This window comes from Thunnus thynnus, chromosome 24 (genome assembly GCF_963924715.1).
Source record: "Thunnus thynnus chromosome 24, fThuThy2.1, whole genome shotgun sequence".
Classification (NCBI taxonomy): Eukaryota; Metazoa; Chordata; class Actinopteri; order Scombriformes; family Scombridae; genus Thunnus; species Thunnus thynnus.
In genome coordinates this window covers 5,168,927-5,182,605 of record NC_089540.1, presented here as the reverse complement: position 1 = coordinate 5,182,605, position 13,679 = coordinate 5,168,927, and the positions used below count along the sequence as shown (strand labels likewise).

Here is a 13,679-nt window from a genome sequence, read left to right as displayed (position 1 = left end):
TAGCTGAAGTTTCCTTTTAATCAGGTTTAGATCAAATTATTAGCTGGGCTGCAGATGTACTTTGTCCCAGAAACCTATTTGCAGGTACTCGATGCTGTTTCTCACTCCTGAAGGTGCCTCTTATTTATAGACCTAACACGCCTGATGAGTGAATCCCCAAAGCACCTGCGAGCCAAGGTCATCTTTGTTCACCGCGGGGGGAAAAAAGAAATGGTGTTATTACCACGGCGCTTTCGGTGAACGGGCCCCCCTCGCATAGCTGATGAACGTCTACTCCCGACGCCCTCTCGGAAGAGCTTTAGTCATTTCCCTCCATTACTCTGCTGGTGTGGAGTAGTAGCCGTGGCGCCGCGCTCGCTCTCATTATAGCTGATTGATAGAACTAGTTCACAGAAAGCAAAACATGTAATTAGTTTCTACCTCCATGGGCCCAATCAATCTGGATACCGGTGAGTGTAGCACTGCTGGGACCCGTACAGTATACATAACAAACAGCAGACATGAACGCAGCAGTCATCACCTGCAGGAGAACAATGCAAAGATTACACACACACACATATATACACACACATGCAAGCAGAGGTCACTCTCTCATTGTCCCAGCTGTAAAATGAGGCTGCTTTAGTAGGGCAGTCAGCGTGGAAATGATTTATGCGGCAGTGTTCGAACAGCTCCGGCTGCTCCCACGAGGACAGACTGTCCACCTGCAGCCTGCTTTTCACCAGCTGTACACCAATCCCTGCAGGCAGGTTGCTTACAGAGCAGAGCGCCTACTTTGCAGATAGACGTAAAAAGTTCAATTTCAAACGTAATACCCCATCTGCGGTGTTGAGATCTCACAGCTCCTGGAGATTTACAACCGTGCAGGTTTAGAAGTGATTTCTTAACATTTTTTTTGATAACTTCTTAGGTGCGGCGCCACATTTTGCAGATTTTATCTTATAAAAACACTTAACTCTCTCTGTGTGTGTATGTGTGTGTTCATTCACAGTTCTACCGTGAGTTTCCTGCCCGCCCAGATGATGGAGCAGCTCCAGTTTTCTCAGACGTCGTCCCCCTGCGTCTCCCAGCAGCACCCAGGCCAGCAGTATGCAGGTACCCGGAGATGTGCCATCACCGCCTGAGTTGCTCATACACTCTTTATTCCCCCCTCCCTCCCCATCTCTCAGTGTCAATAACCACAGAACCTATTCCTTCATAGCTAAGACCCGGGCTTCATAATGAAATAATCTTCCCCGGGTTTACTTTGCCTTTGTATGTGTATGATTAGATTTACTCTCCGGATTTTCAAAATGAAAAAAAAAAACCGAAGGCAGCGCGGTGATGACGGGTCTCTAGAGTCGGGACGAGCGAAAGCGATCCCGGACGGAGATTAAAACAGCCAGTAGGTCGACTCAGACGTCACAATGACAAGAACTCAGTGGAAATTTAGTTTTTTCTACCGTGAGAAACTAGTGAAATAAGAAATCACCGATGTCATGACTCCTCAGGTTTTTATAGCAAATGTAAATGTCAGCATCTTCTCAGCGTGAGTTATGCTTCAGCGGTTGTATTGTGAAAGCCGAGACAATGAAAAGTGTATCTTACAGGTCTGACAGCAACCAAAAAAAAACCCACAGTTAATGACACTGGTTACTTTCATGGTTGGATATTATTTATTCAGAGCAAGAAGCCAAAACAAACAGTAGAGGAAGGCAGGAAATGTTGAAATTTGGGGGGAAAGTGAATAGTTTTGAAATGTGTGGATAGGTTTTATAATCCAGTGAGTAATAAGGGAACAATTTCTCCTCTGTCTTTAACTGTATTATGTTTATCATGTTGCTGGTTGATAAATATAATTAAAAAAGATATTTTATATTACATATTGCCCATATTGCTTATAAACATACAGAACATCTATCATTTTACCTTTGAAATATGTCACCACGATCAAAAATACTAAGTAGATATAGAGTTAAATTAGGAGATGCATAGATTAATTGATTAATTATATAAAAATCCTCCAATCTCCATGTATGGCCTGTTTTTGTTTTGGCCTTTCGGAGGGCTGAGTGAATCTCCGTCCAGAGGCCCAGGTGGGGCCACTCTCCTTACTAATGACCTTTATTATTCATGTCTGATTATTATGGGAGAGCAATGGAGGGAGCCATCATTTCCAGCTCGTCAGTAATGAGGTCAGATGAAGGTCTCACCACGGCCTTACCTACAGCGTCACCAGTAAACATTTTTAATTGGCTAGGCCGGGGCCAGGAATAATCTGCAGATTAGGTCCAAATATCCACCGTCCTTGCTACTGTTACCAGCTAATCATTCATAAATCAACAGCGGCGTCGGGCTGTGCAAAGTTTGGGATACGATTTCCGCCTAATGTGAGCTTTATGTCAACAGAAATTAATTAGATGGAATTATTTTTTTTTTTTTTTTTTTATGAGTTCACAGAGCAGAAGGTTGCTTCTCAACCTCTTGATTGTTTTGTTTTTTTTAAAGTCACATCAGTCACGTTCACGCGTCACAAACTCATTAGATAATTGCGTCTCCCGGATCATCGCATAGGCTTTAGCAGGAAAAGGGAATGGACTCTGTTATTGCCACTACCGATGTGGCCTCATAATCAAGGCACTTAAAACCTAATTGCTCAGCGGCTAACAGTATGAGAGCGCTGTTTTCACTGATGAGGTGTGTAGCTGAACAAAAGTGCTGAAAAAGAGCTTTTTGGGCAAAAACACATTTACTCAAATAGTTCAGTCTGGTGCGTAAACGATGAACTTATGTGATGAATAAAGTGAGGAAAAAAAACAGGTAAACATTTTAGATAAAATTAGACAACATGAAATTAAGTCTCATCACGTCTGCCTGACCTGATTTGCTTCTCATCAACCGGAACGTTGTATCAAACCGCCTCAATTTCAGCTTGTGTTTCTGTCTTTTTTTTTTATTATTATTCGTGTGTGTGTGTGTGTGTGTGCAGGGTTGTTACCCCCAGCCCCCGGCAGCGGCATGGTGATGCTGCAAATGACAGCGCCCCCCTGCCAGCAGCCCCGGGCCCCCTCCCCCTGCCAGCGGAAACAGCCCAGCCACAAACACCCGGGCCCCGAGCACCAGCGCAGCCGCAGGCCTGCCGAGCTCCCTCCGCCTCCAGACAACACCCAGGTACAAACGCTGCCCGGGTGCATCGATTAGGAGGAGACAATCACACAAAACCACTATTCAGGAAGTAGTTAAAGAAATAGCGTTTTTATGCTGTAAAGTGATACAAATTAATTTGTAACCTTTTAAAAAGCTTATTGCGGTTGACTTTAATAGATCTAATTAGCTCAATGGCCCAGAGGTTTTGACTTGACGAAGGCAAATAATTGTAAAGTAAATTAGAATTTTTGCTACACTTGCAATGCAGTATGTGTCAGAAAGTTAAGATGCTCACAGTTTGAAAGCTAATTTAGTTTGCTTGTCTGAGTCTGACAGTGACGTGAGTGACACGATTGTCCCCTTGAGCTGAACCCGGCCTCACCCGGCTCTCCAGGCAGGTTAAATGTCGTAGCAAATGAAGTCAACGCAAGCATAACGTGAGAATGAGGAGAAAATAGTCCTTAGCATTAGCGTGTAATGGTACATTAGGGGGACTAATGTGGATGGAATGGTACATTAAAGCAACAATTTGAACAAGAGATTGACTTTTTCGAAAAAAGGAAGGAAATAGCAAAGATTTTGCTTTTTTTGAATGAAAGTGTTTGTGTTCTTCACTTGTTTTTCGCCGCACCGCCGGTGTGTTGTGTGTAGAGCAGCCTGCCCTCGTCTCCGGCGCTCACTCCTTCGCCAGGCCAGCCGCCCAGCGTCAAGGGCCTCCCTTCAGGCATCTCGCCCATCCCTGTCATGGCCCACCACCCGCAGCTCCCTACAGCCTTCTGCCACAGTGGACAAGGTCAGAGACACAGAGGCCACCAGGCTGTTCACACTCACTTGCACACTCATATTAAAAAGAGGACAAACTTGGCAACGAGGCAGGAAAATCAAAATGTGTGGAATTATATTCATGCCTTGATCCTGAGCGTGTTACTGGAAAGTTTCAGCACACAAAGGTTTTTTTGGAAGCACATAAATTATATTTTGTACATTTAGAAGAGAGATCTAAGCTCTGGGAGGATAGAAATGAGGCACATGTACACAGTTATACATGTTTGGTTACATACTTTATTTATGAATCTGTATGAAATTCCATTTGTAGGTTAGTAAAGAAAATAAACTCACCCATATTAGCCCTGAGCTCAGTCTAATATTCCTTTAGCTAACTAACTTACTAATTACTATCAACTACATGATAGCATGCTGTTAAATTAAATGTAGCACACTTTGTCCAACTAAATCATACCTTAAATCTATTTATTTAAATGTATAGTCATAGTTTAAGTTAATTATTTTAAAGGAGCTACATTGTTGATGATATTTCTTTGGCCTTGTAGCTGGAATCAAGTTATTCAACCAGCTGTTTATCAGGCAGAAGTTAGCTAGCTACATAGCCAGGTAGGCAAAGACTAACTTACGAACAGAGTATCATAGAGTTTTATAATTGAAGTGTGTAACAAAAACTGTATAAATTGCTTACATGCTTCCATACTAGTAAGCAACCCTGGAGACAATCGAATTACCTGCTTCAGCACAGAATCTGTTTTTGTTTTCAGGAGTACATTCATTTTTGCAAAAATAATGTATGTACTTGTAAAAAAAAACATGTCCCATTGTGCACTCAGCATTGAGGCACAAATATAATTCCATCAAAACAGGAGTAAATGTTCAGTTTTTTGTCTCTACTGATCTGAAAACTCACTAACTTTGTGTTTTGACTGTGACGTCCAGGTGAAGCACACTACTCTCTACTGGGCCAACCTCTGCAGTACAAACCCTCCATCAGACCTCCGCTGATCCACACTGCACACATGGTGGCCAAACACCAGGTCAGACACACATCAGAGCTGAAATATTGTCTTTTCAAGACTTTTATGACTAATAAATGTAACTTTCAGTGCACGTAATGGCTCTCAGTCAGTGTATTAATGTCATAAAATCAGGATATCTTCAGGATTTATGACTTATATTACATTTCAGGTCAGCCAACATCCCTCCCTGCCTTTCACAAATAACCTGTTGTCCTCTCTCTCTCCTCAGGGTCCACTGGGGGTTTGGCGTAGCGGTCATGGGAGGAAGGCCAACAGAAAATCTCTGTCTTCAGATCTCAGTGTAGGTGAAGCAGGTAATAGGAAGTCCAGAGGGAGGCTTGAGTTTAGTGAACCTCGAGTTAACCGCAGTCTTTTCTAGCAAATCCCGAGTTACTGACCGAGATTTGACCTCCTCTATAAGAGAGAAGCACGAGATGTAATTCTTTTACATCATGCAGTTTCTCCATGTAGTTTTGTATAAGAACTCAGGTAAGCTGTTTCTGGAAAAACACGCAGCTCTGAATTAATCATCAGGTTCAAACGTCAGTCAGAAAAAGGATACTGGTGTTAAGATTTATCACGTGATAAATCCAGCTGCTGTGCGGTGTATTTAGCAGATCAGCTGAAATAACATCACGTTTTTATTGTGTCAAAATATGCTTACTGCGCTCCGTAGCTGTGGAAAAAGCCTCTGTTTGTGAATGTAAGCAGAATAAATTACAGACAGGGCAGAATTCACACCTGGCTGTGGAACCTGCAGCCCCCGCGGTACTCTGCCGAAAGAAATGTGCTGATTACTTCAAATATGGCGTCGTATTTTTTTGCACTCGCTGTAGTATTTCTTTTTTTTTTTTTTTGCATTATTCAGGTGCTCTTGTCAACAATCTCACTAGTACAATCAACACAGAGGCGGCTCACAAGCAGCCCAGTGTGTTGTGCATTAAGTGTTGGTGGAGCATCGCTGCCTCTTAAATGTCACGTTATCTAGAAATAAGAAGATGAGCCTTATTTTTAAACCTACAATCGTGCATTTTTGAAAATTTAACCAATCAAGAAACTGTAAAAATGCAATTAGAGTAAGATTTTAAAATGCTGTTTCAAACCGCGACAGCTCCCAACATCCTTCCACCTCAAAGCTTTGAAAGCTGATAGCAGCAGTTTATTGAAGCCTCCCGATGGTGCAGGTCTGATTTTCCTCTTCACCCATGACAGTTGTTTTATTTACTGGCTCTGCTGCTTGCTTACAGTGTTGTCTGTGTTTGTGGGCAGTGAGCAGTCAGATCCTGGAAGTGACAGATCCTCCGGAGGGGATCAGCTGTACAGACTCTCGACACCTCCTGGCAGAGCTCTGCAAAGGGGGCGAATTGATCCAGCGGCTGTCGGACCATCAGCCCTGGTTGCGCAACACAGCCAGAGACGCTCCCAGCGGAGACCCACCCTCATCATACTCTATCTTTGCCATGCTCCCCTCCAGATACACTGCCCAGAACACCATGCTCCACCACAGTGGCCCCCGCCCCACCTTTAAACTCCGAACTAGTACCAGACACAAAGGGGAGCTGCGTGACTCAGAAAAGGCCAGCTCATAGCTGCTAAGTTCTTGGTGCGTCTTAAGGAGCGCCACATGAATGCACATCCAACCACCTGCCTCTGCTGCCTCAGTCTGGACTGTCTCGGTTCAAGTCCCAGACTCTGTCCAAACCGAAAACAGTATCAAATGTTTGAAGAATGAATGTTCACTTGTATTTTGTTTTAGTTCATTTTTATCTTTTTTTTTTTTCTGGCCAACAGGTCTGTGCAGGGTGGAAAACTGAACGCCACCAGCCAGTTTGGTTTTCTTTGTAAAAAAAAAAATGCGTCCGTGGCTGCTGAGCGCAACTGGAGGCCCCACCTTCTTTTCTAAAAGTCTAGTTTGCTGTTCAAAAATGAAAGTGTTTGGAGAGCTTTGGGATTTATCCGCCAGCTAAGATGTTAGCGTCTCCACTGTGGCTCTTTTTTAATAGCAGGTGAACGAGTGTGACAGCGGCATATCGAGCAGAACTTACACATAATCTACTTGTTTCTGGTTCAAGAATGTTTTTTTTGTGCCCACTTTTAAAATTAGACATTTGAAAATCGGGGCTCTATAAAATATTATTGCATTTAAATCGAGTGTGTTTTATTTTTACTTTCATCAATAATTCCTTTCAGCTGTGTCCAAGCTTGGTCCCAGGCACCGAGTCGACGAAGCGGACGTAACACTGAGCAGCAACACATTTCTGTCATGTTTAGGCACACGAGAACGGGTTTCCTCTTGTATAGCATTCTTCAAACAAGCTCCAACCAATCACACACACACAGCAGCATTTGTACAACGTGAGCCCATACAATAATAAACACTGAATAATAGATATACAACCTGAATTATTTAAAGTCACTTTTATACACAGTGAATGTTGCATTTGCACTGAACTGATGAACGAGATGGAGATTTTGATTGGTATTGGACAGGGCCTGGATTTTCTTTTATTAACCCCTCCCGTACCTGTTTGTTGCACTCGGCCAGGCCACTTTCTTTTATATTTAATTAAAATGTTTATATGCACAAGAAAAATGCAATCGAGTTTGTCACTCTACTTGGCTTCGTTTTTTTTGGATTTCAGTTTGTGTGAATCATGAGAGGTGTTTTGTCTGGTGTGACTTTCCTTTTTTTTTTTTTTTTTTTTTTTTTTTTCTTCTTTTTGTTGTTGTTTGTTTTGTTTGTTTGACTCTAATAAATGTTTGCACCACACATGTTGACTTAACTTTTTCCAAGCAAAAAAGATGAGGGATAATCTAGTTGAAGGTCTGTTGAAATGTCTTGGAGCGAGATGTTCTCACAGTGTACGGAGAGAGAGAGAGAGAGGAGAAAAAAAAGCAACAGATGAGGCAACTGTTTGGAAGATGTTGCCATGAAGTTTGTATCTCTGCCTTGTGGGTATTACAGAGATATTTGCTCTGCTTAGCAGCCTCATTTCTAGCTGCTCACATTTGCCATTTTGAGATAACGCTTCTTAGTGAGTGAAATATGAAGAGACAGAGACACCTAGTGGACTAAATCTATTACTACAACAACCTGTCTAACCATGAAACAGCGCCTTGTAGAGTGAAAGTGAAACCAAGCGGAAGTGTAACTGATCAGTTAGCAACAGCAGGCGGGGTAAACATGGCTGAAAACACTGGTGTTGGTCAGGCTTCGTGTTCGCAGTTGTGATGGAGACCGACCCCTGTGAGGACGACAGGACGGTGGTTGTGTCCGGTGTGGTCGACGTGCTGCCCGTCAGCAGGATGATTGACAAGCTGACCATTCATTTTCAAAGCTGCAGGAGGAGTCACGGAGGAGACGTCGAAGTCGTCAGATATCCCACCAACATGGACGGAGTCGCGTTTGTAACTTTTGACCAAGCTAAAGGTAAACTAACACAAGTTGTAACCGGTGTGTCGGGGCCCTACAGTGCAGCCGCTTTGGTAGCCTATGCTCTGCAGAAATGAAAGTGTGTGTGTGTGTGTGTGTGTGTGTGGTCCAGGTGTTCCTCATGTTGTAGGGACTCGCCTCCCTAATTGGGAAAAAAGCAAGTCCCCCTTAAGGTTAGTGTTAGGCAAGTAGTAGTTACGGTTAGGAAAGCCTCAAGGAAATGACTAGTCAATGCAATGTCCTCTAAAGCGATGTAAACGTGTGTGAGTGTTTTTGTTACCTCTTTCAGACCTTTTCGGTATAAACATCTATCTTGTCGGGACCAGTAGTCTTTATGAGGACCAAAGCCTGGTCCTAATGAGCCTAAACGTCATTTCTGAGGTCCTGGTTAGGGTTAGGTTGTCCATAGTGAAAGGAAGTCAATGCAGTGTCCTAATAAGGATACCTGCGCAAACCTGTGTATGTTTTAAGCTTTGTTTCAAGCACATAAGAGTTCAAGTTATTAAGTTACCAATTAACAGGTACAATAACAGCTATTTATTGTTAACATGCTGAAGTCCATCGAAAAGCTGACAGTTTTTAAGTTCCTCATCAGTAGCTTCAGTTTGACCATCTATTACATTACATTCCTGTTGCAGAACTAAGTATCAAATTTTCTTCAAAAGAACTATCTGGTTGTCTTTGAAACACTCAGAAGGTCGTTTAACAACACATATTGTACAGGAGATATCTCCAGAAACATTCAAGATCCCCTCCAGACATGTATGGACTCTTCTTGGAACAATAATGTGTGTCTGATATGGTTTTTCCACACAAAAAATATAGCTAATTACCACTTTAAAATCCTTAAAATAGCATTTTCTCCTTCTGCCTCATAAAAATTCAGAATCTATAAATATGCAAATATATTTAATTTCAGTTTAACTGCTGTACACAGGATGTCTCCTACTTCACTATAAAGTCCATTCTCAGTGTTTGTACACTGAAGGCTTCAAGTTTCCACATCACACCTGTGTACATAAGTTGTATACAGGACCTGGAGTGGCTCCAAACTATTAATGATGTCACAAGTCATGCTTGTAGGCCCAACCCTTAAAATGAGATTTTTGGTGAGCACAGAGCCATTTTCCACCTTCAGCAGCTGAATGTGAAAACAACCTTCATACGTCATTCTGCACAGTGAAGCTCAAACATTCGACTGTAGGAACAAGAACAAAAACATATTTTTGAGTGGAGGAGAACTTTGAAGATTCTTCTATATGAAAAACGTTCCATCTGCTGCACAGTTTTTCAAGTTCCTAACCCAAATAAAGATGGTAGCTGGAAATGACGTATGTTCTTGCTCAAATTTTACAACACGAACCAAAATTAGAATTTTATGACCAGCTGAATTTTATTCTTTCATGCAAAATAACGTCATATTTTGCTTGTTTTTTACATCAAGACCAAGGACATCCGTCATGCCCGGCTGACTTAAAAACTTGGTTAAGAGGCTGAAAATCTTTTTTATTGTGCCGCAGACAGAATATTTTTTCATCCAGATTGTTGAAAGAGTCTTTGGGGATTCTGTAAACACCTTCAGAACAGCGGTAAGTCTTGTTAAACAACCTTGTGGGTTTTTTAAAGACTGCTGGGTATTTATTTTATGGAAATCAGATGCTGAGCTCTGTGACCGGAGTGTAATGGTGATACATGAGACTGATGTTACCTTATTACACATTGGAAATGAAAGTACATGAAGGCCTTAAGACATTTGTATCAGGAGTACAATTTGACATTCACATAATCTACTTGTATCCATTGTTAAACATATCTCCTGTTATATGCTATAATTGGTTCCCATGGGAACAAATTGTGGTTCCCATGGGAACCAATTATACAGTGTGTTATAGGGAAATGTGAACCCAGTATAAATCAAACATTTATCTACATGAAGTGCCGCTTGGATGTATGCCTGACTGATGAATGGTTTAATTTGTCATATTATTATAGTCCTGTACTGTCACAAGCAAGCCAAGATTAGATTGGTAGATAATGAGAAGAGTTAGGCTTTGTGCTGTCTCCATGACAATGGATAGACATTCATGCAGGCATCAGTGTAATTTCATGTTGACATTGGTAGCAGAACAGTACAAACTCTTGGCAGATGCAGAGAGGGTGGTGCGAAAGGAGCAGCAAATCATGGTGGATGACGAGTTTCCTGAAGAGTATCTTCTCACCGTGTTCCCCTTTACCCGAGATGTAAGTGAGACCATGTGTCAATTGTTCTCTTTTATACATTAACTTTTTATATCTGAGATTTGACAATCAAGCAATAACAGTTTGATTATTTTAATCAGATATAATAACATACAGATTCATATCTGTTCCTGTGCTGCAGGTGTATCTCTATGTCCCGAGTGCAACAATCGATCTCTCCACATTTGGCAGCAAACAAGCACTACTGATTCAGAGTCTGCGGGCAGCTCACAGGTCACTTCGTTTCCAGCCTTTTCTTCATGAAAGGAAAGCCACCATTGAGGGGCCTTTCACTGCCGTCCAGGCCCTGCGAGAGGACCTCATCCGCAGGGCCAGCCAGCTTAAATCCACAGTCTCAGCCCAAACTGCTGCCGTCAAACTAAGAGAAAGTCCTCTTAATCCAAGGGCAATATCACATCACGAGTCTGTCAGCTCTGTAAGCTGCAGCAGCTCTAAGGCTAATCAGGAACCAGTGCGCTCAAACGGCTTATCAACGCCACTGCAGACCACAGGTGAGGCGACTGAAGTCCAAAGCCTGCTCTCATATGCAAAAACCCAAATGTCTGCCACCAGGCAAAAAGTTTCCTATGAGAGTTTGGATGCAAGGAGTCTTTGTGACACAGACAGTAATGAAGAGGAGAAGCTGGGAGCTCAGTCCAGCTTCAAAATGTCCAAACCCTCATGTGTAATCACACTGGAAGAAACAGGATCTTCACAAAGCACTACAGAATACAGAACTAATCAAGCTACTAAGACCAACCCCAGACAAGTGTTCAGGGAGCCCGAGATCAATGCAGAGATTAGATCTTCCTTATCACGCCTGGTCCGGCTCCCTGCAGAGGAAATATCAGCAAAACAGCCCGGAGTAGACGGTATTTCACAAAAACACACCACACTAGACAGGATTTCAGCAACCAAGACCAGAGGAGAGAATCATTTGGGGTCTGGCTACAGCAGCACTGACTATCTGATGGAATCAGATCAGAGCAGCTCAGCAGTCACCGCTAAGCTCCTCCAGACCATAATGAAAGATGTCTCGATGTCCTCGGAGACAAACGCTGAGGATACAAGAGAGCTGTCTATAGTCCGTCCAGAGGATCTGAAAGATAAATGCATCTGGGTCGACTCCGACACATTCAGATACATAAAAAAATTAGAAAGGAAGGAGTTGGACAGATGCTTGAGAGGCCTTGATGCATCCGTTGAGTGTGTTGAAGGAACAGACCTCACTCAGATATTGTTGACTGGGAAGCAAAACTCCAAGACAGCCTCCAGGGTCCAGCACGGTTTGGAAGAGCTCGAGACTTTGGCGGAGTTTTGGCAGTCAAGCTTAAGAGTTCATTGGATCCACTTTGATGAAGATGAGCAGCCTGAGAAAGAGAAACTGATTCAGATCTGCAGTGATGTGAATTTCCTGTTTGATGATGTTCTTTACATAATCGAGGATTGTTCCATAAAAGTCATCGGCCCTTCGGTATCTAGCTACCTGTTCTATAGGAGAGTGAAGGATAGAATTACTAAACTGAAAGACACATTCCTGTGAGCCTGAGGTACAAGAATGTAATAACTGTACCAAAAGGAAATTAATGCACTTTTATTAATGACCACAGGGTGGTGCAGTTGTGCTGCACGTTGCCTTTACAAAAGCAGCTTGTGACTGAAGTCTTTAGTTACATTACAGCCACACGGCTTTATTAAATGTGTTATGTTCTCACACAGTTGGTTGTAATTTGTCATTTTTAGGCTAATCACTAGAACAATAGACGATATGTATCTGTAACACATCTTCCTCAATTACTTATAAGTAAGTCAGTATAGACATGTTTAGGTACCTGATTAAATTTAAAAAATGTTTTTATTCCTATGCTTTGGCTTTCTTCTGTGTTTCCATGGTGAAGCCTCCCTTTTTTCTGTTTTTGTTGTTATGCACAGTTTAATAATTAGGCCTTTAAACAGCAGGTGTCAATCCAAACAATGCTCTCCAGCAGTCGGGATAAGTCTTAATTAACCTCCCCACATCTTAATTACAAAAGATAAGCTCCTAATTAAAAACAAAAATTACAGATGCCAACCTGTCTCATGCAATCACATATTTCTATTATCTTGCCTATATATTCTGTAATCATTTTATTAGGCATTACATGAGTTTAAATTTGATTTTAGTACATAATTTGGGTCTGGTTTCTTGGGATTAATGCATGTCAATTGGCAATAAATAATATTCTGTTGGCTCAGCTTGTATCAGTGCTAATGTCTGCAAGTATGTGAAAAATACACCTCTGTGGACTTGTAAGCACCTCAGAAAGCACCATTTGTTGTGCATTTTTATACCTGGTAACTGTGCAGTCTAAAAGTCAAATCTATTTCATGTCATATGGATGGAAAAAATCTAAAAATCTCTTTAAACACCTTTAAATACAGACTAAAATTTGAAGATGGTAAAATAGTAAAGGCTTTAAAGACCCCCAATGAGCATGTTTTAGGACATAAAAATACTTTGAAGAATAATTTGTATCTGATGTTTTTCCCCACAAAAAAAGTTTTAATTACCTCATTAAAAATTCTTAAAATGACATTTAATCCCCCCCCCCCCTTCATTTACAAATCCAAAAAAGTATGGAAATATTGTTCATTTCAAAAATTTAAGTGCTGGATACAAGACATCTACTTCACTGAAAAGTAAATTCTCAGTGTGTTTGGAAACGAGATTTCATACTGTACGTTTTATACTGGACCACAGTTTGGCCTCCAAACTAGTTGCGATGTCACAAAATCCTGTTTCTTTGTGCAGGTTTTCAAATCTGAGCAGAAGGGGACTTTAAACAGAATTATTTGTTTACTTGCTTTTATGCATTGTGCTTAGCTGTGATGTTGCTAAATCCTAGATTTGTTGCGAGGTGAATCATAGTCCAACATTGTACAGTAGGGGGTGGTATGACACTTTCTCCTATATGGTGGATTGTTTAAAAATAGAGACACTGTAGTTGCCACAGCCCTGCTCAGTGAAGCAATTATGGAGGCTGGGTTTGGCAAGCAGGGTGCAGATTGGCAGGCAAATGATGTCAGTTGGATGTCCC

At 41.8% G+C, this 13,679-nt stretch overlaps 2 protein-coding genes across 13 annotated transcripts in view; both read left to right on the top strand.

Annotated features, from left to right (window-relative positions):
• The window catches only part of LOC137177166 (R3H domain-containing protein 1-like), a 48,177-nt gene extending 40,476 nt beyond the window's left edge, over window positions 1-7,701 (top strand). For 8 of the 10 annotated variants that reach the window (XM_067583295.1, XM_067583300.1, XM_067583299.1 and 5 more), the window contains 6 exons: window positions 992-1,095; window positions 2,969-3,150; window positions 3,778-3,919; window positions 4,852-4,949; window positions 5,161-5,245; window positions 6,201-7,701. In XM_067583295.1, coding sequence (XP_067439396.1) covers window positions 992-1,095; window positions 2,969-3,150; window positions 3,778-3,919; window positions 4,852-4,949; window positions 5,161-5,245; window positions 6,201-6,520 — 931 coding nt within the window. In that variant the 3' untranslated portion in view covers window positions 6,521-7,701. Of the gene's footprint in view, window positions 1-991; window positions 1,096-2,968; window positions 3,151-3,777; window positions 3,920-4,851; window positions 4,950-5,160; window positions 5,246-6,200 lie in introns of those variants that run through there. The other 2 variants (XM_067583302.1, XR_010925991.1) reach the window with 2 other exon arrangements.
• Window positions 7,702-7,962: 261 nt separating this feature from the next.
• On the top strand, window positions 7,963-12,466 carry LOC137177169 (uncharacterized). Of its 3 annotated transcripts, none has more exons than XM_067583308.1 (3): window positions 7,963-8,361; window positions 10,490-10,605; window positions 10,745-12,466. In XM_067583308.1, the coding sequence occupies exons 1-3, from the start codon at window positions 8,163-8,165 to the stop codon at window positions 12,143-12,145; spliced, it is 1,716 nt and encodes a 571-aa protein (XP_067439409.1). In that variant the 5' UTR covers window positions 7,963-8,162; the 3' UTR covers window positions 12,146-12,466. The 3 variants fall into 3 exon arrangements, with proteins under 3 accessions (XP_067439409.1, XP_067439408.1, XP_067439410.1); XM_067583307.1 differs by having other exon boundaries at window positions 10,487-10,605; XM_067583309.1 differs by having other exon boundaries at window positions 7,978-8,361; window positions 10,511-10,605.
• The last annotated feature ends 1,213 nt before the right edge of the window (window positions 12,467-13,679 follow it).